The 26,340-nt window shown below is 35.8% G+C and overlaps 1 protein-coding gene across 3 annotated transcripts in view; it reads left to right on the forward strand.

The window, feature by feature from the left end:
- Nucleotides 1-26,340, forward strand: part of Cnot6l (CCR4-NOT transcription complex subunit 6 like) — a 92,019-nt gene that overhangs the window by 44,799 nt on the left and 20,880 nt on the right. For all 3 annotated transcript variants that reach the window (XM_070012559.1, XM_070012558.1, XM_070012557.1), the window contains exons 5-9: nucleotides 10,970-11,059; nucleotides 13,880-13,948; nucleotides 17,253-17,410; nucleotides 20,391-20,545; nucleotides 23,204-23,355. In XM_070012559.1, coding sequence (XP_069868660.1) covers nucleotides 10,970-11,059; nucleotides 13,880-13,948; nucleotides 17,253-17,410; nucleotides 20,391-20,545; nucleotides 23,204-23,355 — 624 coding nt within the window. The remainder of the gene's footprint in view (nucleotides 1-10,969; nucleotides 11,060-13,879; nucleotides 13,949-17,252; nucleotides 17,411-20,390; nucleotides 20,546-23,203; nucleotides 23,356-26,340) is intronic.

Below are 26,340 nucleotides of genomic sequence, written 5' to 3' on the forward strand. Positions count from 1 at the left end.
AGCATCATTTGTTGAGGAGGCAGGCTTTTGCCCAACCTTTGTTGTTTTTTCCCCCTACCTCTTTGAGAATCAGGTGGTAATAATGCTTTTCTTTCATTTAGTCATTTGTTCTGTTCTATTGGTCTGTGTGTTGTTTTTGTGTCAGTAACATGCTGTCCTTGTTTCTATAGCTGTGAATTATAATTTGGTAACAGGGATTGGAATACTTCCAGCATTTCTTTTTAATGCTCAAGATAGTGTTGGATATTTGGAATATCTTATGCAGCCATATAAGCTTTGTGCTTGTGAAAGCTTACTCAAATTTGATAAGGATTATGTGGAATTTGGAGGGTTTTTTGGTAATATAACTATTTTTGCAATATTAAGTTTGCCAATCATGAGTATGAGAGAGGTCTTTATGTATTTTAGTGTATTTGTAACTTTTTCTTTGTACTTGAGTTTTCATTGTAGAGATCTTTTACCTCCTGGGTTAGGTCTATTCCACAGTGGGTTTTTTTTCCCCCTAAAGAGGAATGAATGTGATAGTTTTCCTAGTATTGTATTCTACTCATTTGTTGTGTGTGTGTGTGTGTGTGTGTGTGTGTGTATGTGTGTGTGTGTGTGTGTGTGTGTGTGTGTGTGTGTTGTATGCTTACTGAGTTCTTTCTTTGATTTTATGCCTATTATATGTGATTTTTCTGGTGAAGTTGATAGCATGTTTTAAGTACAGAGTTATACTCTTTGCAAATAAGGTTACAATTTCTGTTTGTATCCTATTTATTTTTTGCCTTAATGCTTCTGTTGTTAATTCAAGCACTTTTTTTTTTTTAAATTTTTGTTTTTGTTGGTCATGGGGCTTGAACTCTCTGCCTGAGTGCTGTCCTTCAGCTCTTCAGCTCAAGGCTAGCACTCTACCACATGAGCCACAATGCCGCTTCCAGTTTTTTGGTGGTTTATTGGAGATAAAAGTTTCACAGCCTTCCATGCCCAGGCTGGCTTTGAACCACAATCCTCAGATCTCAGACTCTTGAGTAGGTAGGATTACAGGCATGAGCCACCGGTGCCCAGTTTCAAGCACTATTTTGAATGGCTAGAATGTACATAGTAGTCTCATTTCTAATTTTCAGAGGAAATGCTTTCAGTTTTTCCTTTTTTAAAAATTTTTTATTTTATTTTATTTTTTGGGGGGGTCCGGTCGTGGGGCCTGAACTCTGGGCCTGGGCGCTGCCCCTCAGCTCTTCAGCTCAAGGCTAGCGCTCTACCACTTGAGCCATAGCGCCACTTCTGGCTTTTGTCTTTTTGCTTATGTGGTGCTGGGGAATCAAACCTAGGGCCTTAGGCATGCAAGGCAAGCACTCTACCACTGAGCCACCTTCCCAGCCCACAGTTTTTCCTTTTTTAAAAGTAGAGTGTTGGCTACTGGTTTGTCATACAGTTTTTATTATGTTGAAGTACTTTCAATTCCTAGTCTCTTCAGGGTTCTTACTGTGAAGTTATGCTGATTTTGATCAAAAATTTATTTTTGCATCTGTTGAGATAATCTCATGATTTTTGTCCTTTACACTGTTTATGTGATTGTTACATTTATTGATTTGCATATATTGAACCACCTTTGCATCTCTGGGATGAAAGCCATCTTGGTGTTGGCATATGATTTTTTTTTTAGTATGTTGTTGAATTTGGTTTACAAGTATTTCATTAGGAATGCTTGGGTCTATGTCTTTTCTGGGTCTGTACTTTTCTTTTTATGTTCCAAGGTATAGAATGACTTTGATAGCATTCCCTTTATTTTTGTTTTACAGAATAGCTTGAGGAGAATTGATGTTCTCTAAAGGTCTGCTGGCATTCAGCAGTGAGTTTTTCTGGTTCTGAGTTTTTTATTTTGGGAAATGTTACTTTTTCAAAACTCTTGCTCAGTATAAATTTAAGTTGTTCATGTCCTCTTTATTCTATTTTATCTAGAAATATCGTCCAGGAATATATCCATTGTTCTAAGTTTTCCAGTTTGTTGTAGTGTTTAGAATATTACATAATTTGTTGGGTTTTGGTGGTACCTGTGTAGTATCCTGTTTTACGCCTGTTATATCTGTCAGTATTACTGGAGTTTTGATGTCAGTGTCTTCACTTGCTAGACAACACCTCCAATTTTATTAGTTGGTGTTTTTTATTCTTTTGCGTAGTTTGGCTAAGGATTTGCAATCCTGTTTATATTTTTGAAAATCTAAGTCTTTAATTTCTTGCAGATAATCCTTTTGTTTTGCTCTTTGGTCTCCATTTCAATAATATCTTTCCTGATCTCTATTTCTATTTGCTAATTTTAGGTTTGGCTTGTTCTTGTTTTTCTATGTCCTTGAGGTATGTCATTACATTATTTATTTGAGATTATTCTGATTTTTTAATTTAGGTCCTCATAGCTATAAACTTCCCTATTAGAACTGCCCTTCCTGTATTCCAGAGGTTCTGGTAAGTTGTGTTTTCCTTTTCATTTAAATCTAGGAATTTCTAAGATTCCCCTCTGATTTTGTTAGTGATCCACTGATGATTCAGAAGTATATTTTTCTACCTCCCTGTTTGTATAGTTTCTGTAGATTGTCTTGTTATTTCAACTTTAATTAGATATAAGAAATTATTTCAGTATTTTATATTTGATAACACTTAGTTTCTGGCTTGAAATCAGATCTACTTTGGAGAAAATTCACAGGCTCCTGAGAAGAACATATGTTCTGTCTCTCTGGAGTAAGATGAGCTATATATGTCAAGTCATTTTGATCTATAGTACAGTCTAATTCTGATGTTCCCTTGTTAAGAGTTTAGTCTGGGTGGTCTACTGATGAGAGTTGGGTATGGAAGTCACATGCTAACATGGTTTTTGGTCCTATTTATCCCTTTATGTCTAGTACTGTTTGTTTTATAAAATTGGGCACATCAACAGTTGGTGACTATAATGTTGCTGGTTATTTATAATTATTAAAGTTTTTGATGAGTATTTTCATTAACATATTGTAACCTTTATCACCTCAGACTAATTTTGAGTAGAAGTCGTTGTCCATGCATACAGGTATTCTTGCTTCCTGTCATCTTTAGTTTTCTTGAAATTTTGTTTTCCATTTTTTCAATTTTTATATCTTTGTCAGTGAGGCAAGTTTCTAGTAGAGAGCCGTTTTTCATTGATCCAGTCTGTAACTTTTACATTTTACTGTTTACATTTAAGAGTCATTATTGAGTTGTTTACTGATTTCTTCCCCCTGTATCTTACACATTTGATAGTTTATGAAGTTAATATTAGAATACTACTCATTTGTTTATTCCTCTTATGAGATCCCCGCCCCCGCCCCCCCCCCCCCCCCCCCCGCTTGGTCTTGTGTTTGTGTATATCTTTTTTCTTCATCTGTGTATAGTGTTCCTGTAAATATGTTCTTACGGGCTTAGTCACCATAAATTGTTTTGTTTACACTTTGCATGAGATGTCTTTATTTCTCTTTCACTTTTTAAGGATAACTTTGCTGGGTATAGTTGTTTTGGTTGGTAGTTACTTTTAGAACTTGGAATACATTAGTTCATGCTGTCCTGGCCTTTATGTTGGTCAGTAATCCTGATAAGAATTGCTTTTGTAAGTTATTGGTAATTCTCTTTTTAATCTTTAATACTCTTTATTTTTTACTTTTGGTATTTTAACTATGTAAATCTCATGGGTTATTTTCTCTGTGCAGATATGAGGTTTTTAATGCCTCATGTACTTGGATATCCATTTTTTTCACTTGATTTTGGAAAACATTTTCTATAATTTTATTGAAGTTTTCAATGCTTTTAGTTCTTAGATACAATTTCTATATCACATATTCATGTTTGGTTTCTTAAATATAACCCAAAGAATGTTGTGATTATGATTTTTTCCTTTATTGTTATCCAAATGCAATAATTCAGTCTTCAATACCTAATATGTTCTTCTGGTTGATGTAATCTGTTGATTTAATCTAGTGATGATTTCATTGAGATTTTAGAAAATTTCTATTTTCTCTTTCTTTGCTGAATTTCTCATCTAAATTGTTGAATTATCCTTTCCTGAATTGATTTTTTTAAACTATATTCAGCTGTGTGTTTTAATCCTTTTTGAGGACATTCATCATTTTTATGTTTCAACCATTTCAATAATGCTAAATTCTGTTTTTAAAGTTTTCTGATTACGTTGCTTTATTTTCTTAAATATGTGTTTCTCGATGTTTCTAAAGTTGCCATGTTTTCATCTGTTAGTATCAATATTCCTTCCATTTTTGTTGGAGGGTCTTCTTAGCAGTATTTCTTTTCTTTCTTTCTTTTTTTTTTGTGGTCGTGGGGCTTGAACTCTGGGCCTGAGTGCTGTCCCTCAGCTCTTCAGCACGAGGCATGCGCTCTACCACTTGAGCCACAGTGCCATTTCCAGTTTTCTGGTGGTTATTTGTAGATAAGAGTCTCAGACTTTCCTGCCTGGACTGGTTTTGAACTTTGATCCTCAGATATGAGACTCCTGAGTAGCTAGGATTACAGGTGTGAGCCACCAGCACCCGGCAGTGACCAGTATTTCTTAAAGACTCAATCCTTGGACCATAGAGAGAGGAGAAAACAAGATAAAGAAGCCATTGAGAGTTAATTAAAGCCAAGTATTATACCACAAATCTAGAAAAGAAAAATCGAAGTTAAAAAAAAATTGGAGTTAAAAAAAAAATAAGCTGGTTATCTGTGTCTCTCACCTGTAAACCTATCAGAAGGCTGAGTTCTGAGACTCCCTGTTCAAAGGCAGCCTGAGTTATAAAAGTCCAGACTGGTATCTCTAACCACCAAAGGCTGGAAGTGGAGGTAGTCTTGAGCCCGTCTTTAGCAAAACAGCTAAGCAAGAATGCTAGACCCTGATTTCAAGCCCTAGTACTGGAACAGAAAAATTACAATAAAAGTAATAAAAATAAATGATTTATATTGTAGTACTGGGGTTCAAGTCCAGGGACTTGTATTGTTAGCATCATTATAAGTGATTGAAATAGAGAGGAAGCACAGAAAGGGAGGACATATGTAGAATTAAATAGTAAGTAAAGAATATGAGAAACAGGGAAAGAAAATTGCAAGGGGAAAATAAAACCTTCAAAAATGGATAAATAAAATTACATAAAGGTAAAGATAAAGTATTTTTTAACCTTGTTTAGAAAACTCCTATTTACTGAGCACCTAAAAATGCCCCACAATATTGTTAAGTACTTTAAAAGATAAAATAGTTTTAAAAATATAAAAATAAAGTGAAATAAAAATAAGATAGAGTAAAAATGGAAGCAAAAAACCCCCCAACAAACCCTAAATATGGAAACATGTTTAAAAAAATGTGAAGAGCCTAGTATAGTATTCCATGCCTGTAAATCCCAATGACTTAGGAAGTGGAGATTGGGAATTTGAAATTTGAGGACAGACTGGGCAAAAAGTGAGACACCCTTCCCCCTTGTGCAGTAACCAAAAGGGTGGACCTGAGGTCTATGTATGTCATTCCTAGATAGGTGTAGAGCATAAATAGGAATGTAGTCAATATCCCCAAAATAACCAGAGGCTGGAGCCATGGCTCAATTGGTAGATTTCTTGCCTAGCAAGTCTAAGTCCTGAGTTCAAATTCTAGCATCACCCACCCTTTAAAAGAAAGAAAAAGTATTGTTTCTCACAGTCTTAAATATTCAAATATGCTAGGTGGTACCGGGTAGTGAGTAGTAACTGGAGTTGATTGTAGTTGCTACAGCCAACTGACGGCTGCTGTTTTCACACTAAAGGCCAGCTCAGTTAGTTGTCAGCTTCAGGGCTACTTTGCTTTAGGATTTTCTTTTCTTTGTGTACAGGGAGCTGCTGCTGACTACAGCAGCCTAAGCAGGTTCCCACTTGGTTGAGAGCACCCCTCCTCCTTTGTGTACCTAGGAACTGCAAATGTTCAAGCCTAGGGGTGTCCCCCTAGTAAGTTTTGGAGAGTAGGGAGAAGTAGATAGGCTGGGATGTCCACTGGAGGCGAAAACAGAAGGAATCTTACACTTGGCCTGTTGGTCTAAGAACCTTCACATCCTGCCTAGCAATAAACCAACCACTTTGTAGGAAGAAGGCTGAGAAAATAGAGCCATGTATGGGAACTGGACTCAGAGTACTTAGTTCTGCTGGGCAGCAAACCACATGCAGTTAGTTGGGAGGCAGCTTTGAAGGCTGAACAATCCACTGGTCTCAGACTCTGACCTTAGCTCTCATGTTTCTGAAGTAATCCTCAGATAGTAAAGATCACTTTTGGCCATAGAAGGGTAGGGCTACTGATCCTGCACCTTTCAGAGCCCAACTTCTGTGGGTCTGTGTCCAACACTGCTCTTGCCTTGATTGTGTCTTCCTCCGTGACATATTAATGGAGTCCCTCTTCTCCCTGCCTTTTGATTGTTCTTTGTTTTGAGGTCCTGGGATTATCTCATTCTCAGAGGCCTGCATTTTAAGAGGTCACTTGGCTAAAGCACTCCAAGATGCAGGAAATGACAAAATGAATGTCACACCACCAGCAGAGTCACTGTCAGAACAGATTCCCCACTGGGTTTTAGGGGAGTTGTGAGAACCGTGAGTTTGTGCTGTGGCTGGGACTGCTGTTCTGTTGTCACAGAGCTGCCTGGTTTGCTTCTAGTGTGGCTTTAGCTCCCTACCAGTGGGGTTTGAAGTTGTGGGCTTGTTTCCTACTTTCTTCTGTTTAGCCTTTCTCTTTTTCCTTTGTTATCTTGACTTTTCTCATTTATGGAATCACAGAGAGAAAGTTTTCTAATCTGCCATCTTGTCCTGATACCCAGTTTTTCTTATGTGAGCTTTGATATTTTCTGAATTTCAACAAATTTGTCCATTTTTCTAGGTTGTTGAATTTATGGGACTAAAGTTTTCTGAATACTTTATCTTTTAACATCTCTAGGTAGGCTTTTTTCATTTTGTATTGGTTTATATCAGGTATGGTGGGGGGGTTCTTTGTTACATCTTCACACATTTGCACTGTATTCTAATCAAGTTTTATATCCTCTATCACCCTCCCTGCTCATCTCTTCTTTTTTTACATTTTTTTTCCCCCCTCATCGTGGGGCCTGAACTCTGGGCCTGGGCTCTCTGTCCCTGAGCTCTTCAGCTCAAGGCTAGTGTTATACCACATAAGCCACGGCACCACTTCGGGCTTTTTCTGCTTATGTGGTGCTGAGGAATTGAACCCAGGGCCTCGTGCATGCAATGCAAGCGCTCTACCACTGAGCCACCTTTCCAGCCCCATTTTTTCATTCTTTTTTTTTTTTTTTTTTTTTGTTGGTCGTGGGGCTTGAACTCTGGGCCTGAGTGTTGTACTTGTGCTCTTTTTTTTGGGGGGGGGGTGGTGTCTGGTAGTGGGGTCTGAACTCTGGGCCTGGGCGCTGTCCCTCAGCTCTTCAGCTCAAGGCTAGTGCTCTACCACTTGAGCCACAGTACCACTTCCAGCTTTTTTCTTTTTGCTTATGTGGTGTTGAAGAATCGAACCTAGGGCCTCATGCCTCTACCACTGAGCTACCTTCCCAGCCCTGTCCCTGTGCTCTTCAGCTCAAGGCGAGCATTCTACTGCTTGAGCCACAGCACCACTTCCGGTTTTCTAGTAGTTTGTTGGAGATAATAGTCTCTTGGACTTTCCTGCCCAGGCTGGCTTTGAACTGTGATCCTCAGATCTCAGCCTCCTGAGTAGCTAGGATTACAGGCATGAGCCACCAGCACCCGACCCTTTTTTTCATTCTTGACACAAGTAATTTGTTGTTTTTTTTTTTTTCTTCTAGTCAGAGGTATTTATCTGTTTTATTGCCCATTTTTCAAATGTATCACCTTTGGAATTTAGTAACAATCTATTGCTTCTTTTTTGTTGTTTAAAATTTCATTTACATATGCTAGGTAAGTTTCCTACCATTTGAGCTTTCCTCATAGTCCTATTTCATTTGTCACCTCTTATCTTTGCCTGGGCTGGCATTGAACTTAAATTCTCCCGCCCTCACTTACCAAGTTACCTTGGATTACAGGTATAACCTTGGATTACAGGTATATGCTACAACTTTTTTTTTTTTTTTTTTTTTTTGGGGTCCAGTCATGGGGCCTGAACTCTGGGCCTGGGCGCTGTCCCTCAGCTCTTCAGCTCAAGGCTAGCGCTCTACCACTTGAGCCACAGAGCCACTTCCGGCTTTTTTCTTTTTTCGTATGTGGTGCTGAGGGCCTTGAGCATGCAAGGCAAGCGCTCTACCACTGAGCCACCTTCCCAGCCTCCTATGCTACAACTCTTGATGCTCTCTCTGTGTGTCTCTTTTTCGCTTTCTCCTCTTTTCTCTCACTCAAAGATGTTTGTTGTTCAAGCTTGGGCTTTGAAGTCAGGGTGTTAGCCTCTTGTTTGGCTTTTTTTGTTTTTTTCTTCTTTTCTTTTTCCCATGCAGACACTTTAACCACACTTTAACTTCTGGCTTTTTGCTAGTTATTAGGGATAAGGGTATTTTGTATTTGTCTATACTGGCCAATTTTAAACCAAGATTCTCAGAATTTAGCCTAGGAGTAGCTAGGATTACAGGTTTGAGCTACCTGTATGCCCAGCTTTTTTTTTTTTTTAAACATGTTTTTAATGTGAAAACTTTATCATTCATTTTAGATACATTTCACTCTAATAGTAACATTGGATGGTATAAATTCTCCCCCTAATCCCCTCCACATTTATATTGCTCTATCCTATACATTTTGTTTTCATTTAAATTTAAACATTTAAAATTCTCCAGTGATTTCTTTATGACCCATGTATTCTTTATACCTGAGATGTTTGATTTTAGACTATTTGAGAGTTTTTGTTGTTGTTGTTGGTTTCCAGTTTTATTTTGCCTGGAAAGTGCTTTCTGTGGTTTCATTTCCTGTAAATTTGTTATTTTTACTTTGTGCTCTTTCATTGAATATGGTCTGTCTTGGATAGTATTCATGTGCACCAAAAATAACATAGTATTTTTCCTTTTTATTTTTATTTTTGATGGTGCCATGAATCAAACAGGGCCTTCAGCTGGCCATCTAGTAGTTATAGCTGTAATCATAGCTACTTAGGAGTTTGAGGCTCCCAGTTTGAACCTAGAGAAAACTCCTCAAATCCACTGTGCTTGTATGAGGATAAAATTTTATCAGCTGTTTCTGTTTTGCCTCTTCAACTGTCTTTAGGTGTTTCTTATGACTCTTTAAATAAAGTTTGGGGCTTACAGTTGTATATATAAATAAATGACTATCAATTATTATATATATTTGTGTATATGTATATAACAGTAATAACTGTTACACAGGCACACTCTTGAAGGTGAGGAGGGAGAGGAAGAGTTTTATGAATTCGATTTCAGGGTTTTAGTGAGCCTGACTTGGATATTTTTTCATCAGTGTTGAAAGGTAGAAGGGCTTGGGTGGAATAATTTTTTTTTTTCTCTAGATCTGATAGTTTCCCTTGAGAGTAGGACTTCTTTTTTTTTTTTTTTTTTTTGGTCAGTCCTGGGGCTTGAACTCTGGGCTTGGGCGCTGTCCCTGTGCTCTTCAGCTCAAGGCAAGCACTCTACCACTTGAGCCACAGCACCACTTCCAGTTTTCTAATGGTTTATTGGAGATAAGAGTCTCATGGACTTTCCTGCCCAGGCTGGCTTTGAACTGTGATCCTCAGATCTCAGCCTCGTGAGTAGCTAGGATTACAGGCATGAGCCACCAGCACCCAGCTTAAGAGAGTAGGACTTCTTAAGGAGAATGTTATTTAATGTTTTGGAGCACCATTTGTTTGTGACTAAAATGATGGGGACAGAAGTAATAACTTTCAAGTTCTTTATAAATCAAAACAGGAAACAGAAGTTTTCTTTGTTTTTGAACTCTAATTTCAGGAATATTAAGTTCTTATTTTAAACTCTATCTGCTGTTTAATGTTTTTTTTTTTTATCCTCTTGACATAGTGATATATTTTGAATGATAAATTCCTTAATGTTTTTTCCCTGTTACCTTCTTTTCTTTTCAGTTGTGTCCAGTCTACTGCCTAACTCATTCATGGATTTTTCCCTCCCTGGTGCTTAAGTTATAGTTACATATTTTTTAAATGGCCAAGTATTTAAGTATCAAGCTTTATTTGACTATACTTGTGAATCCATCACCTAGAGAAAATTTCATTCCAGAGTGTTTCTTTTTCCCATTTTCAAGTTAACTGAAAACTGCCAACGAGACTTATAGTCATTTCATTTTACATTTTACCAGTAATACCTTGAGGGTTCCAGGTATCTTTCTAACATGGCTAGTTTGGTAGGTGTGTAAGCCATTGAAGGTTCAACAGTTGGAAACTTCATTTCTGGAAGGTTTTTGTTCTCTCAAATTTGAATGTGAGACTAGCATGCTTGTTTTAGTTGAATATTTTTTTTATTTCTTATGGGAATATGTAGTCTGTAAGTGGTGGCTTGTTTTTGCTCTTTGACAGATCTGTTTTAATAATATCCTGACATTCCTGATCTCTGTCATAACAGAATTCTTATTTCCATGCTTGACTAATTGATCTTGGTAACACATTCTTTTTTCACTTTCTCCCATAAGTAATATGAATATTCTGAGAATTCTTATTTTTTTTATAAAGTCACTATTTTTTCTCATACAGAGATTTTAGACTCATTTAATAAAAATGTTTTCAAAGATTGAGAACCTATACGGTTACTTTAGAGTTGACTACAATTAATATGTATGTATGTATTTATGTACATTATGTTTGTGTATGTGTATATTCCTGTGTATATTACAATTCCAGATTTTAAGATTGTAATATGACAGTGTAACCTGGAAAGAAATAACTTTTTAAGTTATTTTTTTATGACTGCCTTAAAAGAATATTTCTTTAATCTCATTTTCTTAATTAACGGATTAAATATAGTAGAATTCAATTAAAAATTGAATGTTTTGTGTCACAGTGTCTTACATGTTTTATTATCTTTCTTTTTAGGCAATCCTTTATCACAGGATATTGCCAATTTATACCAGGACCCAGATGGAACCCGAAAGCTGCTGAACTTCATGCTTGACAATCTTGCAGGTAATGTTTAAAGATCAAACATTAAACTTGACAGATGGTATTTCAGGTTAACATATCACAGGTTGCTTTTTTTCTTTTGGTGGGAGTTTTGAACTAAGGGCCTTGGACTTGCTAAGTAGGCACTCTACTGCTTTCAAGGCCTGTGCTCTACTTCTTTTTTTTTTTTTTTTTTTTTTGTCGGTCGTGGGGCTTGAACTCTGGGCCTGGGCGCTGTCCTTCAGCTCTTCAGCTCAAGGCGAGCGCTCTACCACTTGAGCTACAGCGCCACTTCCGGTTTTCTGGTGGTTTATTGGAGATAGGAGTCTCACGGTCTCTCCTGCCCGGGCTGGCTTTGAACCATGATCCTCAGATCTCAGCCTCCTGAGTAGCTAGGATTACAGGCATGAGCCACCAGTGCCCGGCTTGTGCTCTACTTCTTGAGTCAGGTTCCCTGGCCTTTTTTTTTTCCACCCCCGGTTGATTTTCAGATAAAGTATTGCTCTTTGCTTAGGGCCAGTTTTGAGGTACAATCCTGCTTATGCCTTCCTGTGTATTGGGAGTGTGAGTATTCATGAACCACAATGCCCAGTTTGTTGAGATGAGACTTTTTCAAACTGTTGCCAAGACTGGCTTTAAACTATGATCCTCCATCTCCTGATTAACTGGGATTATAGGAGTATACCACCACACTGACCCATAGGTTTTATAACTACTTATGTGCTTGGTGTTTCCACTTTTATCATGGTAGTGGAATTTGGAAAAAAATTAAACATTCAGTGCTTTCTATTTACTAAGCAACATGTTGGGAACTTTCTAATTTAATCTTTATAAGAACCTACAGTAGGAAATTGGGAATTTTGTAATTCACAGGATATTCATTTACAGACAATTTCTAGGTCTGATGCCAAGATTCAATTACTCTTAATCTCAAAGATGTATAGTTATTAAATTACTTGAAGATGGTGGAAATTAGGGTTAAGAAATATAACCCTAACTTGGAATCTGCATTTTTTTACGTATATATTTTAAGTGACTACCAATGGTCTCCAGACTTGGTGATTCAACTTCAGACTTTCTGGCTTGGGTGTTAAACTATACCCATACAGCATTCTGTTTTTCATGTTACATTATTTTATAAATTATATGAGCTGTGATCTGAACATGTTTCATAAACTGTTGTAAATTATCAGAGAAGCCACATCTACAAGCAGCCCATTGTAACAAAGGCCTGCAGCCCCCAAATACACTTAACACAGCCAGGAAACAGGCCAGAGAGGAAAGAAAGAACAAACAGAAACAATACCAACAAACCAATTCAGCAATGAGAAGCAGAATTGGGATGCCATGATGACTGGAGACAAACAAGGAGACAGGACACAGGAAGTGAACATGGAGACACGTGGCATAGAACAATGGTGCCTATGCTATAGAGTCTGGGCAGGGGACAGGGTCACAGGAAATCCCTAGTTCCAGGCACTGGACTGACAGGTCCATCAACCTATCATCAAGTGTTCACCCCTGTCTCTGGGGTATGCTTATCACCTGAAAGGGGGGAGTCACCATCCCCCGCCATGAAGACAAGATGTGGCCAATAAGGCACTGGCCATACCTGACCTCCCTACTTAAAAAGTAGATATGTTCCCGTATTTGCTTTGGTTGATTTTGCTAGTAAGGATCCTCATGGCTAGAATTTTTTGTTTACTCTTTATTTAGGATTTCCATGGCCTGCTTGCTGGCATGATTATTTTCTAGGACTGCATATATTAAACCAGCTAGGTGATCTGTTTGTTATAACATTCATGGCTCTCCTGGCAAGATGTGTAGGACATGTAAAGCAGTATTCATTCTACTGGTTGCTAAAGATAATAAAAAACATTTTATTAACAAAAGGAAAATATGGTTGCTAAATAAAGCATAGTACAGCTAGCATTTTGGAGTGCCAAAATTGTTAGTAAAGTGAGACTTTGTAAGATCTTGGCTGCTTTGGGATGGATTTGGGGTGGGAGGGTTCTTATAAAGAAATACATTTCTTAGCCTCTAATGTCTATAATTGTGAAGATTGCTCAAAGGAAGGTAAAAGGAAATTTTCTTTCATGGGCTTGTTGGGTGGCATTTATTTCTATGGTATTCACACTATGTTTGAGCAATTAATGTTTGACAAGTGTCATTATTTTTCTGTGTAATAAAGTTCTACTCTGACCTCCTGAGTTACATTACCATCTTAGAACAGTGAAAGTAAGAGCGGGAAATGAAAGTGTGTGTGTGTGATTGAATGTTGGAATTTATTATATTTGAATTTCACATGGCATTGCTTTCCCAGCAGAGAGCAATGCTGGATCTTTTACTAGGTAATTAAGACCTAAGATTTTACTTATGGTTTTAAAATTGGAACGTTTATACTTTCAAATAGAAATACTATTAATGAGTTTTCTAATGTCCTTTTTCCAGTATTGATTTATGTTCTCTGCATACCTCATCTTCACTTCACTTAAATCTCAGCAATGAATTTTTCAGTGTGTTAACCATAACAGCCAACTAGAAATAGTTGATGTAAATATTTGACATAATTAACTGATACTGACTTTAGAAACACCTGAAATCGGAGCTGGGAAGGTGACTCAGTGGTAGAGTGCTTGCCTTGCATGAGGCCCTGGGTTCGATTCCTCAGCACCACATAAGCAGAAAAAGCCAGAAGTGGTGCTGTGGCTCAAGTGGTAGAGTGCTAGCCTTGAGCTGAAGAGCTGAGGGACAGCGCCCAGGCCTAGAGCTCGGGCCCCATGACTGGCAAAAAAAAAAAAAGAAACACCTGAAATCATGTTATGTTTACAAATTCTTTTTTAGTTCATCCAGAGCAGCTTCCTCCGAGGCCATGGATTGCATTAAAAGAACGAGACCAAATTCTGCCATCAGGTACTATTTCTTCAATCTTCCTTGACTTTTTTCAGATATACTTGAAATACTGTGTGGAATTTGTAATCTCTAGCAGTGCTTCATTTTACCCTTTATGAATAGTTGTATTTCAAAATACTAATCGATAGAATTAGATCCTCATTGATAGGCCTATGTACAAGTAATGTGTAGCTTTTACATTGTTTGACATCTGTTAAAATTCCCCAAAAGGTAGCTTAAGAACAAATGAATAATAGAATTTCTTAAAAATTTAAATCCGTGAAATATTTTATCTTTCCTGAAAGATAGCCTAACAATGATAAATCAATGAAATTGGCAACAGGATTGTAAATAGGTATAAGGGGAGTTATTTGAGCAATCTGGATATAGTCCAGTATATCTAAAGAGTAAGTCACAGAATAGGTACATTTATTTATTTGTACATTTGAAACAATATTAGGCCCTTCAACTTAAACGCTTTTGGCTTAAAAAAAAGTTACGAGGATTCAGATCAGAATGTTTATTTTAGTATTAGGAAATATAGGATATGCAACTCCTTCGTGGTTATGTTTCTGTTTTTTTAATTATGCAAGGAAATATTGAATACGTGAAATACAGTTTTGTGTCTTCCAGTGGTATAAGTTTAAAATGACCAGATTGTTGAACCATAGAGTACAGCCTTACAAGAGTCACTGTATCAATGTTATCTCTAATAATTCTGTTATATAAACATAGATGATTGAATTATTTTCCTAAGGTTTTCAGCAAAGGCTTGAATTCTGTGGACTTAGTTTGTTCTTAGCTTTTTTTCTGGTGATTACTCACATTCTGACCTAAAACTCCATTTTCTAGTTCTTCAAAGTAATCTTGTTTTGAATGTGAATGGACATAATCTAGAAGAAATACTTTACTAATTGCTTAACTACATTTCTATTAAGCAGAAACTAGTTTTTACTGGTTGGCTGAATTCTCAATATATTCTTCCAGTTTTCTTTACTGAAAAAATAGTGTGGATTTTGTTAATACGCATGATACTTCTCTGTGTAGACTCTTGATTGTTAACTATTAAATTGGCTTTTTAGGTGGTTTTTTTTTTTTTTTTTTTTTGGTCATGGGGCTTGAACTCAGGGCCTGGGCACTGTCCCTGAGCTCTTTTGCTCAAGGCTAGCACCAGTTTTCTGGGGGTTAATTGGAGATGAGTGTTATGGACTTTGCTGACTGGGCTGGCTTCAAACCACTGTCCTCAAATCTCATCCTCCTGAGTAGCTAGGATTATATGCTTGAGCCACTGGCACCTAGCAGCTTTTAATTCTGACATGTAGGGGGGATATATAGAACAACTAATGATTATTAAGAATAATTTCTATCCAAATAACTATAATAGTAAGTTATATAAGATTCATGTGTCAATAGTGAAAAAGAAAGGCACAACAAAGAAAGTATAAAAGAGTAGTGATAATAGCCACATAACTAATTTTCACTTCTGTTTAAAAATTGTAAGCATTCCACTGACAGAATTTTGTTGATAATATAGAAATAGTAATCTCTGGCCTTTTCTATAAAATCTCACTTCACAAAGGTTTCTTTCTTTAAATTTTTTTTAACCTCTTCCTAAGGATTTCTTTCTTTCCTCTTCTTTTTCTTTCTTTCTTTCTTTCTCTCTCTCTCTCTTTCTTTCTCTCTTTCTTTCTTTCTTTCTTTTCTTTCTCTCTCTCTCTTTCTCTCTTTCTCTTTCTCTCTCTCTCTTTCTCTCTCTCTCTTTCTTTCTTTCTCTCTTTCTTTCTCTCTCTTTCTTTCTTTCTTTCTTTCTTTCTTTCTTTCTTTCTTTCTTTCTTTCTTTCTTTCTTTCTTTCTTTCTCTCTTTCTTTCTCTCTTTCTCTCTCTTTTTTTCTCTCTTTCTTTCTTTCTTTCTTTCTTTTTTTTTTTTTGGTCAATCTTGGAGCCTGAACTCTGGTCTCTGTCCCTCAGCTCTTCAGCTCAAGGCTAGTGCTCTACCACTTGAGCCATGGCACCACTTCCGGCTTTTCTGCTTATGTGGTACTGAGGAATTGAACCCAGGGCCTCGTGCATGCAAGGCAAGCACTCTACCATTGAGCCACTTTCCCAGCCCCTCCTAAGGATATTTTAAATCAAGAGTGTGGTAAACTCACTGCTTATCATTGTGGTAGCATGGAAATGGTCTGGATCATTTCCAAAATAAATAACCACAAAATACAAATCAAACTGAAATTTAGACACCCCCACCCCCAACTTCCAAAGTGCTTACTAATCAGACTCACCAAGAATTAGACTATTGAACTGAGTAGCCTTATATCTTTACCATCATCTCAAGTGGAACCAACTTCAATCAGATGTTATTTCATCTTGGATTCCTTACATTATGCTGAAATAGATGATTCTTAATCATGTGTGCCTATTACATGCGTTTATAGCTTTGATATCAGATGCTTTTTATTTTTTAAAGTAAAAGTGCTATATGGTGATTCTAGTAGATATGTGAGATGGAGAATTACTGATAAAAATCAGGGTTTTTCAGATTTTAACATAGACATGTATTTGAATCCCAGGAGAACTGCAGTTCCTGCTCAGTAGGTGTGAATAGGGCTGGATACTTTGCGCTTAAAAGTTTCTGTGCGATCACTCATGCTTCTGAGATTTATGAATAGCAAGGGTATAAACCATCTTCTATAGATTGTTAGAGTTCTTTCAGTCACAATGTTAGGCCTTTTATAATCCAGGGACTTTTAAAATGAGAATTTGATTTCAGAAAGGAACATTTGGGAAAAAACTCTTTAACTTCAGTAGTCCTGTTCATACTCTTCTGGCTCAAGAGTGGTTGATAGCAAGGGCAGTAAGAGCTTAGTTTGAAGTACTAAGTATGACTATTTTAATAATACATAATGAAATTGGAGCCCTCTAATTAGAACGAAACTAAAATTTACTCTTGTTTCTTTTACATAAGATTTTTCTAAGCAAATTACATGTAAACAATATTCTGAATTAAAATTTTTTATTAAAATATTTTTAAAAATCAACCCTAAAGATCTGATTCTAGACTATTAAACATTGGTACAGTGGATTTCGGTGGTTGTGAGATAATACTATAGAAATAAAATTGTCTTTATATTAAAGGTGAACCTAAGAAAATAATTACAGGAGAGGTCATGTTTAAAGCAAAACTTAAAAAAGTTAATCATATTTCTCCCTTTGGCTCTTTTATAGTGACATTTGGGGTTAATGTGCATGCCTATGCAGATATACATGATACTGATTTTGAAAAAGTTGCCTAATTTTCTCCCCTGTGTTTTTTTCTCCTACTTCTTAGCATCATTCACGGTTATGTGTTACAATGTTTTATGTGATAAATACGCTACCCGGCAGCTATATGGCTATTGCCCATCCTGGGCATTAAACTGGGAATACAGGAAAAAGGGAATTATGGAAGAAATTGTTAACTGCGATGCAGATATCATTAGTCTTCAGGTAACACTATAGAATTAAATTGTCTTTAACTTAAAGATGAACTTAAATATAAAGATCTCTCTCTGGGTGAGATCATGTGTTTAAAGAAAAACTCAAAAGGAATGATTTTCTCTTTTCTAAAAAAAAGGCCAATTTTCATAAGTAGGAGATTTTCACAGTGCAAGTATTTTGCTCTTTGAGCACTTAAATCTATTTCCTATTTTCTAAAGTTAAAATTTTATGTCTTTGGCATGTTCATAATTTACCATATGGATTGAACAGTGGTGTTGTTGAAAGAGAAAACAGACAATTGCTAGTCTCTTGGGAATAAATTTAATTTACAATGGAATCTCAGGAAAAAAGTGTACACTCACAGTTCCTTAGAGAGAAATAGTTAAAAATTTACTCTATAAACCATTTGTTTTTGCTTTTATAACTTTCTGAAGCTTACACTTTTTCTTTTTTCTACTTTTCTGCAGTTAAATCATGCAATTTTATTTTGGAAAAGCATAGTCTGTTGGACTTTTTGAAATAATGAAAATAATTTTAAAAATTCCTTCGTTTTCTTTAAATACCCCCTAACAGCGAAGGCCTTCCAGGGTGTAAACCACTGAGAAAGGACCCAGTAGAGAAGGTTACATGGCCTGGCAAGGGGGACTTGAGTCTTCTGTTAATGAGACTGTATTAAAATGAATTTGTTTCTATGAAATATATCTTGCAACTTCTTTTCAACATTGAGCTCATGATTAGCCAGAAACATTTGTAAGTTTTTCTTTGCAACTTTCAAAGCCTACTAATTACTTAAAGATGGTTTTGAAATTTTTAGTTGACAAGTTATATATATTTAAGCACTATATTGTGTTTAATACATACATATACTTGTGGAATGGTCAAAGCAAGCTCATTAACATGAAGTGTCAAATATTTGTCATATTCCCTCAAATTTAACCATTCCTTAAAATTGTACTTAAAAAAGTTTTGTGTGTTATTTTACACATTTTCTTTTTAGCATATCCTACGAAGAAAATTACTCATGCACAAACATATACACACAGTACTGCAGTTTGAACTCAATACTTTGGGCTTGATAGGCAAGAATTCTTCCTTTAGAGCTATGCCTCCAACCCTCTTATTTTTTGAGGTGAGATTTTGTACTGTTTCCCTGGGCTAATTTCAGACCAAGATCCTCCAAGCTACACCTCACACATAGCTGAAGTATAGGGATGTTCCACCAGGTCTAGCTTGTTTGTTGAGATAGTGGGTCTTGCTAACCTCACAACGAGATTCTCCTAATAATCTCTACTTCTTTGACCCCCAAACTAGGATTATAGTGTGAGCTATTGTGCCTGGTCTCTACGATATTTTTAAAATTATTTTTTGTTGCCTATGACAAAAAGTAATTCATAAATTAAAATTTGTAAACACTCAGATTGATTCAGGATGAGGGGAAGAAAAGGAAGTAAAAAATTAGACTGTGGAAATGTCTACTTTTTAGCTTAGTCTTTTTAATAGCAACGTCACCCTTATAAACCCTATGTTTTAAGGTTAAATTGTCATAATTTAACATTTTTTCTCTTGTAAAGTACTGTGTATTATAACGTATTCTAGAAAAGTTAGCAGTTTAAAAAAAACTTACATAAGATAGAAGAAAATTACTCTTGGATCTCAAAGATGGTTTATTAAAACTTTTGGAATGTTTTCTTGAATATATATATATTTCAGTTTTTTCTTAAATTCTATTTTATTGTAAAGATGCTGTACAGTCACATGAGTAAGGCAATTATTACATTACTTGTCGATCATTGTTACCCCTTCCCTTATTGTTGTCCCACTATTCCTTTCCTCTCCCTATTTTCTTTTTTAAATTTCCTGGTACTATTTGAACTCAGCCCCTTGCACTTGCCATGCAACTTTGCTTTCTTGGATGGAATTCTGCCATTTGACCCACACCTTCACCCAGTTCTTTTGCTCTTATTTTGGAATCTTGGACTTTTCTGTCCAGGCTATATTGGAATCGTGATTCCCTGAATCTTGACTTCCTGAATAGCTAGAATCACAGGCATGAGTTAACTTATGCCTAGCATTTTACACAGTTTGTTTTTTATTCAGTTGTAAGTATATTTTCAAAATTAAATTGAGACACTGTTGCACCTAATGCATTTTTTCTTGTTCTAGATGTCTTCAAAACCAGTTAATGATAGGAATATATGATAGCTGATTTAACTATTTAGATGTTTATAGGTTTATTTGCTGTTATAAAATGGTACTGTAATTATCTCCATACAAATCACTATTTCCATATTTCATTGTTTAATTTGAAAGGGTTGTTAGAAATGGTGTATAGATGTAGTTTAACTTATTAATAGATGTTAGTTGATTTGTATTCAGATACATAAAAAATTCCGTAGTGGGTTTTTTTTAATAGACTTGTTTCCCACCCTTGAGTATTGTATTATTGCTTTTACCATGTTGCAGATGCATAAGCAAATATTTTCCTCTTTGTAAAATTGACTATTCCTTGCCATCTAACCTATTTACTTTTGCTTAACCTATTTACTGCTTTACTTCATTTAATTACTAGTCTTGAAGTGAAATATATTGAAATGAACTCTAGGAGTCAAGAGATCTGGGATTTAATCCTACTCCTGTTATTAACTGGTTGTGTGAGCATGAGAAAATTATGTCATCTTTCTGATTCTTTCATGTTTAAAATGCTGCCATTTAAAATGCTCCCATTTGCTTGGTAAGAAATGTATGCATTATCCTGCCCATGTAATTGTAGCCCCTCTGTACAGTATGTTCTCAAATAAAATAAAATAAAATAAAATTAAAAAAAATAAAATGCTCCCATTGTCAGTTGCAGCTGATATCAATAAGGTAAGATAGATAATATCTGTTTGATCATTGTTTGAACTTAATCATACCATACTCATAAGTGCTAAATGTTTTATATCTTAATCAGTGCTACCTTCTCCATGTAGATAACATTTTTTCATCTTAGGAAGTGGAAACAGAGCAATACTTCACACTCTTTCTGCCAGCGTTGAAGGAGCGTGGATATGATGGATTTTTTTCTCCAAAGTCACGTGCCAAAATCATGTCTGAGCAGGAGAGAAAGCATGTGGACGGTTGTGCAATATTCTTCAAAACAGAAAAGTGAGTTTAAGGAAACAAAAGCACAATTATGTAAACATTTCTTTTAATTATTGCACATAATAAAAAATAAAGAGCTAGAAGTCAAGTAAATTGTTAATGGATTCTTAGGCTGTATATTGGAAATAATATTTATTGTGTTATGCTTTTATTGCCAAATTGTACTAAATTTTTTAAAGAGATACAGGTTGAATGTGGTTTTATAATTTTCTAAAATGAAGTAAAATGTTTATGCAAAATGAAAGTGATAACATTTTCAAATTAACAGTTTGTGATTTGATTTTCTGTGAGTTCTTTCTGACTCCTTCATCCCTTCCTCATTCCATTCTTTACTGTTTTCCTCCTTTTTCATTCCTGTCTCCTTTTTTTCCTTCCTCTTTTTTAGTTGTCTCTTTGAGAATTATTATTTTATCAACGTCTTCATGGTTCATCAGCTAACATTGCTTACATTTATTTAATCATTTATCCACCAAATACCTGTTCTGTTATAATCGTGTGAGATAGGGTAGATAAGGCATTGTTCCAATCTCCCTGAAATCTCAAGTCTAACAGGAAAAGATAGACATATAGGATAAGCATAAATCCCACTTACACATATCTCTTTTATATGTAACAGAACTGAATAGAGAAAATGAGGAGTTAAAAGTTGAGATTGAGATTGAGGTTGGGAAGTAGAAAATAAAATGTGTGATTTGATTGAGGTTGATACCCATGGTTAATGTTTTGTACTTGATGTATCTGAGTAAGATGCATACCTTAAGACTGTTTTCTAGTATCTCTTAACCGTTGTGATGATAAAAACCAGTGAATTTTTTTTCTGATATGGTATTTATTAGAAAATTGGTACAGTAATATGGAGTGCCCTTTTTTTTTTTTCCCCTTTTTTTGTGGCATTGGGGTTTTGAACTCGGTGCCTTGAGTTTGCTGAGCAGGCATTTTACTGTGCCCTTAGGTTTGCTTGTTATTTCTGGTAGGGTCTCACTTCTATTTTGGGCACCTGTGTTGGCTTCTAGGATGTTAGATAAAAGGCTTGAACCACCATATCAGCTCTTCATTGAGGGTCTTTCTTTTTTGCCCAGGCTAGTCCTGAAACACAATCCCAACTAATAATCTCAGCCTTCCACGTTTCTAGGATTGCAGATGTGAGCCACCCATGTTTGGATCACTATTTCAAGTAAACAAATTGAGTGAATTTGAACAATGTTTGGCCCTAATGTGTTTTTTCCGCGATTTTTTTTTTTCAGTAGAGATCCTCTCATTATAATTAATATTTAATGCCAGAGCCCTATAGTATTTGAGGTCAGAATATATTGTGCACTTCTTCGTCTCCTTTTTCCTTTTTTTAAAAAACAAATTTGAGACCAGGAGTCGCTGTTACTTCTGATGTGTTTAATATACATCAGGCCATTTCTAACTAATTACATGAATTGTCTTAGTTTTAAAAGCAGCCCTCAGGTATGCATGCAACCATTTCTTCATTCTTTTCCATAGATGATGAAGCCAAGCCATAAACAGGTTTCCCCAAAGTTACACAGAAGTCTGAGTACATACTTCATGCTCTTAACTGCCATAATAATTGAAATACTTAGGCATTTTGTGTGAACTTCCAGTTTTCCTCATACTTCTTACAGAGTTACTGCATCAGAAAAAGGACTTGAACTTGACATTTATTTATACAATAATTTCCTTTGAAACACCATAACTTTGAAAAATACAGTGGTATTTAATAACCTTTTTAGTTCAGCTTTTTTCTTTTCCTATTTTTTTTTGAGACATAATGTTGTGGTGTAGATTAAATTGGCCTTTGCACTGAGTGCTAGGATTACAGATGTTCAAAACCATGCCCAGAATACTAGCCATTATTTCTTTCCAGAGCATATGAAAGACTTACTTCCTTCTCACAAATTTGAAAGCACTTAAAATTCCTTGGTAATTTACTGAGGGGATTAAAACTGCTTAAGACTAGAATAAATAGTAATATTGTTAAAAGTAGTACGGGTAGAATATGTGTTATAACAAAGTGAACTAATTATAAATGTATAAATATAAAATATAGATAACATACAAGGATAAGATTATAGCTACAACATACATGCTGGAAATCATTTTTGTAAAAATCAAGTAACACTGGGTGCGTGGTTTATGCCTGTAATCCTAGCTACTCAAGAGGCTAAGATCTGAGGGTCACACTTTGAAGCCATCCTGGGTGAGAAAGTCCATGAGACTTTTCATCTCCAATAAATTACCAAGAAATCTGAAGTGGATTTATGGCTCAAGTGGTAGAGCACTAGTCTTGAGCAAAAGAAGCTCAGGAATAGCTGCCCAGGCCCTAAGTTTAAGCCCCAGAACAGGCAAAACAAAATCAGAGTAATGAGAAATCCTTAAAATTCAAGAAGCATAACCATATTCTTACCTAATTCTCATGAAAAAAATTTTTTTTAACCAGTTTGATTTGCTAGGACTTGAGAGAGCTGTGGCTCATACCTATAATCATAGCTACTCAGGAGGTTGATAGGAATATGGTTTGAAGCCAGCCTGGGCAGGAAAGTTGCTGAGGGTGTGTGATCAATCAGTGTCTTTGTCTTCTATCCCCTTCAGTTTTAATGCTGTTGATCATAACAGTCCAAATACCTAAGTCATAATAATGTATTTTTTTTCTAGATTTACATTGGTGCAGAAGCATACAGTGGAATTTAACCAAGTGGCAATGGCTAATTCAGATGGATCTGAGGCTATGTTGAACCGAGTGATGACGAAAGATAACATTGGTGTTGCTGTGGTGTTAGAGGTCCACAAAGAACTATTTGGAGCAGGTGAGTGCAATTAAAATACTTCTACTAAACATCATTCAGTTTCCTTATCACAGAACAACTGAAGAAACCTTGCTATTACTTAATACAAAGTTATTTTTCTTGTCTTTTGGGTAATGTTAAGGGAGATGAACAGGAAAGTAGTACTAATTGTATAACTCATCATAAAGGGCTACATATGCCCTTCTTTCTAGCTTAATAGGCAGAGGTCTGGAGGATCATGGATCATTGGCCAGCAAGGGCATAAAGCAAGAGCGCAGCTAACCCAACTAGCTGGGAGTAGTGACTTGTATCTATGATCCCATCTAAGTGGGAAGTGTAGATAGAAAGATGATGATCCAGTCTAGTCTGGGCTGAAATGTGGAGCTTTATCTGAAAAATTACTAAAAAAACTGAATTGGTGATGTGGCTCAAGTGCAAAGCCCTATGTTGAAACCCAGTACTACCTCCTTCCCCTAAATTACATCATGTACTTATTGAGATTTCATAAGATATTCTCTGGTTTCTATCAGTCTTCAGTTACTAGATAATTTCCAGGAAGTGTTTTTAACATGTCATATTTTCAAAAGTTATTTTGAAACAGGGACTGTTTAGTTAGGCACAATTTAGAAATGGTAATGACTTGCCCTTCTTTTTTTTTTTTTTTTTTTTTGCCCGTCATGGGGCCTGAACTCTGGGCCTGGGCGCTGTCCCTCAGCTCTTCAGCTCAAGGCTAGTGCTCTACCACTGGAGCCACAGTACCACTTCCGGCCTTTTCTGCTTATGTGGTGCTGAGGAATTGAACCCAGGGCCTCATGTATGCAAGGCAAGCACTCTACCACTGAACCACCTTCCAGCCCCAACTTGGCCTTCTTTTAATCCATATTTTTAGATTCTTGAGTGTAAACCCTGTCTTTGAGGTTAAATACTTACCACGTTTTCTTTAATTTCTTTCTTATATTTCAAAAAGTCACTGTCAGGGCAATCATAAGATCTTTTATCTATGTGATACTTGTATTCAGTGTTTTAGGTTATTTATAGCTCCCTTTAGAACTAATATATTATCTAGTTTGCCTTATCCAGACCTTTTGTTATCCTTTTTACTACCTGCTTTTGTACATTTCATAGTTTACTAGTATATTTTAAGCAAGAGTAAGGAGGTGAGGCTGAATTGGAGCTTTTTTCCCACTTGTACTTTTTGCAGAAGAAAATACTGTTACCTTGAAAATTGATTTCAGTTATTTAGGCCATGCATATTTTCAAATTCCTTCTTCCCACTATTCTTTATTCCATCACTAAAGACAGTCTTTGGTAGGAGTTTTTAAGTTTTCTGTTTTAGCCTCTTTTATTTATTTTTTGGGGTGGTCCTAGGGTTTGAACTCGGGTCCTGGGTGCTGTCCCTGAGCTTTTGTGTTCAAGGTTAGCCCTCTATCACTTGAGCCATAGTTCCACTTGGAGCTTTTTGGTGATTAATTTCAGATAAGAGTTTCACAAACTTTCTTGCCAGGGCTGACTTTGAACAGAGATCCTCAGGTCTCAGCCTCCTAGTAGGATTACAGGTGTGAGTTACCAGCGCTTGGCTTTCACTTTCATTTTTTATGTCCTAGCCAATCCTATTCTTCCTTTAGAGTTTTTTGTCCTGGTATTATAGCAAGTACTGCCTTAATGGGGGTACATTTTAGAACTTAATATAATAAATATTTTAATGTATCAGAAATGACACACTAAAACTTCTAGGAAGACAACTTGGAAGTTTTGGTTGCAAATATTTATCTTACTATCTGATACCTTAAAATGACTCCTGTCACCTAACAAGATGACTTGAGTTACTCATTTCTCACATTGAAAGTACAGTTTCATAAAATTAGAGGGAAATTTAGCTTTACCAAAGTAACAGGCTTAGAAAAAAATAGATCTATTTTCCTCTAGAGTTTATATTTTAGTAGAAAAATTTGTCATGTCTATAGACATTTTAATAGAAAAATTAAACTTGTTCACTGATAATCCAATAGTCAAAATGTAAACTTAAAGTGAGATTCAGCTGGGTGATGATGGCTCATGCCTATAATCTTAAGCTATTTAGGAGACTGAGATCTCAGGATCACGGTTCAAAGCCAGACTGGGCAGGAAACTCTGTTGAGACTCTTACTTCCAATAAACTACTCAAAAAAGCTAGAAGTGGTACGTAGCTACAGTGGTAGAACACTGAATTTGAGCAGAAGAACCTCTGGTACAGCACCCAGGCCCAAAGTTCAAGCCCTAAGATAGGGGAGGAAAAAAAGAGACTCTCAGTCATACTTTCTAGGAATACTTCCTGTTCATGTCTCTATACTACAAATCCTAATAGGCAGATTATGTGTGGATAGTTTTCTTCAAATGGTGTCACTATGCATAATGAACATTATATTTTGAACAAAGCAAAAGGGTTGAGCTTTGAATATTTTAGAACTTAAGATTAATAACTCTGCTAAATGGGAACAATTTGAGATTTATAACTCCACTAAATTAAGTATTAAGATTTAGTTAAGCCAGGTTTTAGCTTAATAAAGTCAAAATTTAATTAAATTAAGATTTAGACAACTGAAAATTAAAATTTAGACATTAGTTTACTCTTTAAATGACAGAGGCATATATTAGCGCTTTCTTAAACTAAGAACTCAGCAGATTGAAGGTGCTATAATCAAACATTGGTGATCATGGTATGATTTCTAACTTGCACTTGAAGAGCAGTGGTCAGCAAAGCTTTTCTGTAAATAGCTATATAGTAAATGTTTTAGTCTGTAGCTCACTTGGGGTCCTAATCATAGCCTTTTCTTTTGTTTTTTTAAGGATCCTTTAAAATTAAAAAAAAAACACAAGCTATATGGAAACCTCAGATTTAGCTGTAGGGAGTCATTTGTTAACCTGACAATAGAAAAGTAATTTTCATACTGGCATTACCAGAATCCCAACCTTTTGGCTTCTAAGATAAGTTAGAGATAAAAAGATATAAATTCATAGAGAAGAGTA

The sequence above is a fragment of the Dipodomys merriami genome, unplaced genomic scaffold, assembly GCF_024711535.1.
Source record: "Dipodomys merriami isolate MVZ:Mamm:240054 unplaced genomic scaffold, mDipMer1.0.p SCAF_9, whole genome shotgun sequence".
In the NCBI taxonomy this organism is placed as follows: domain Eukaryota; kingdom Metazoa; phylum Chordata; class Mammalia; order Rodentia; family Heteromyidae; genus Dipodomys; species Dipodomys merriami.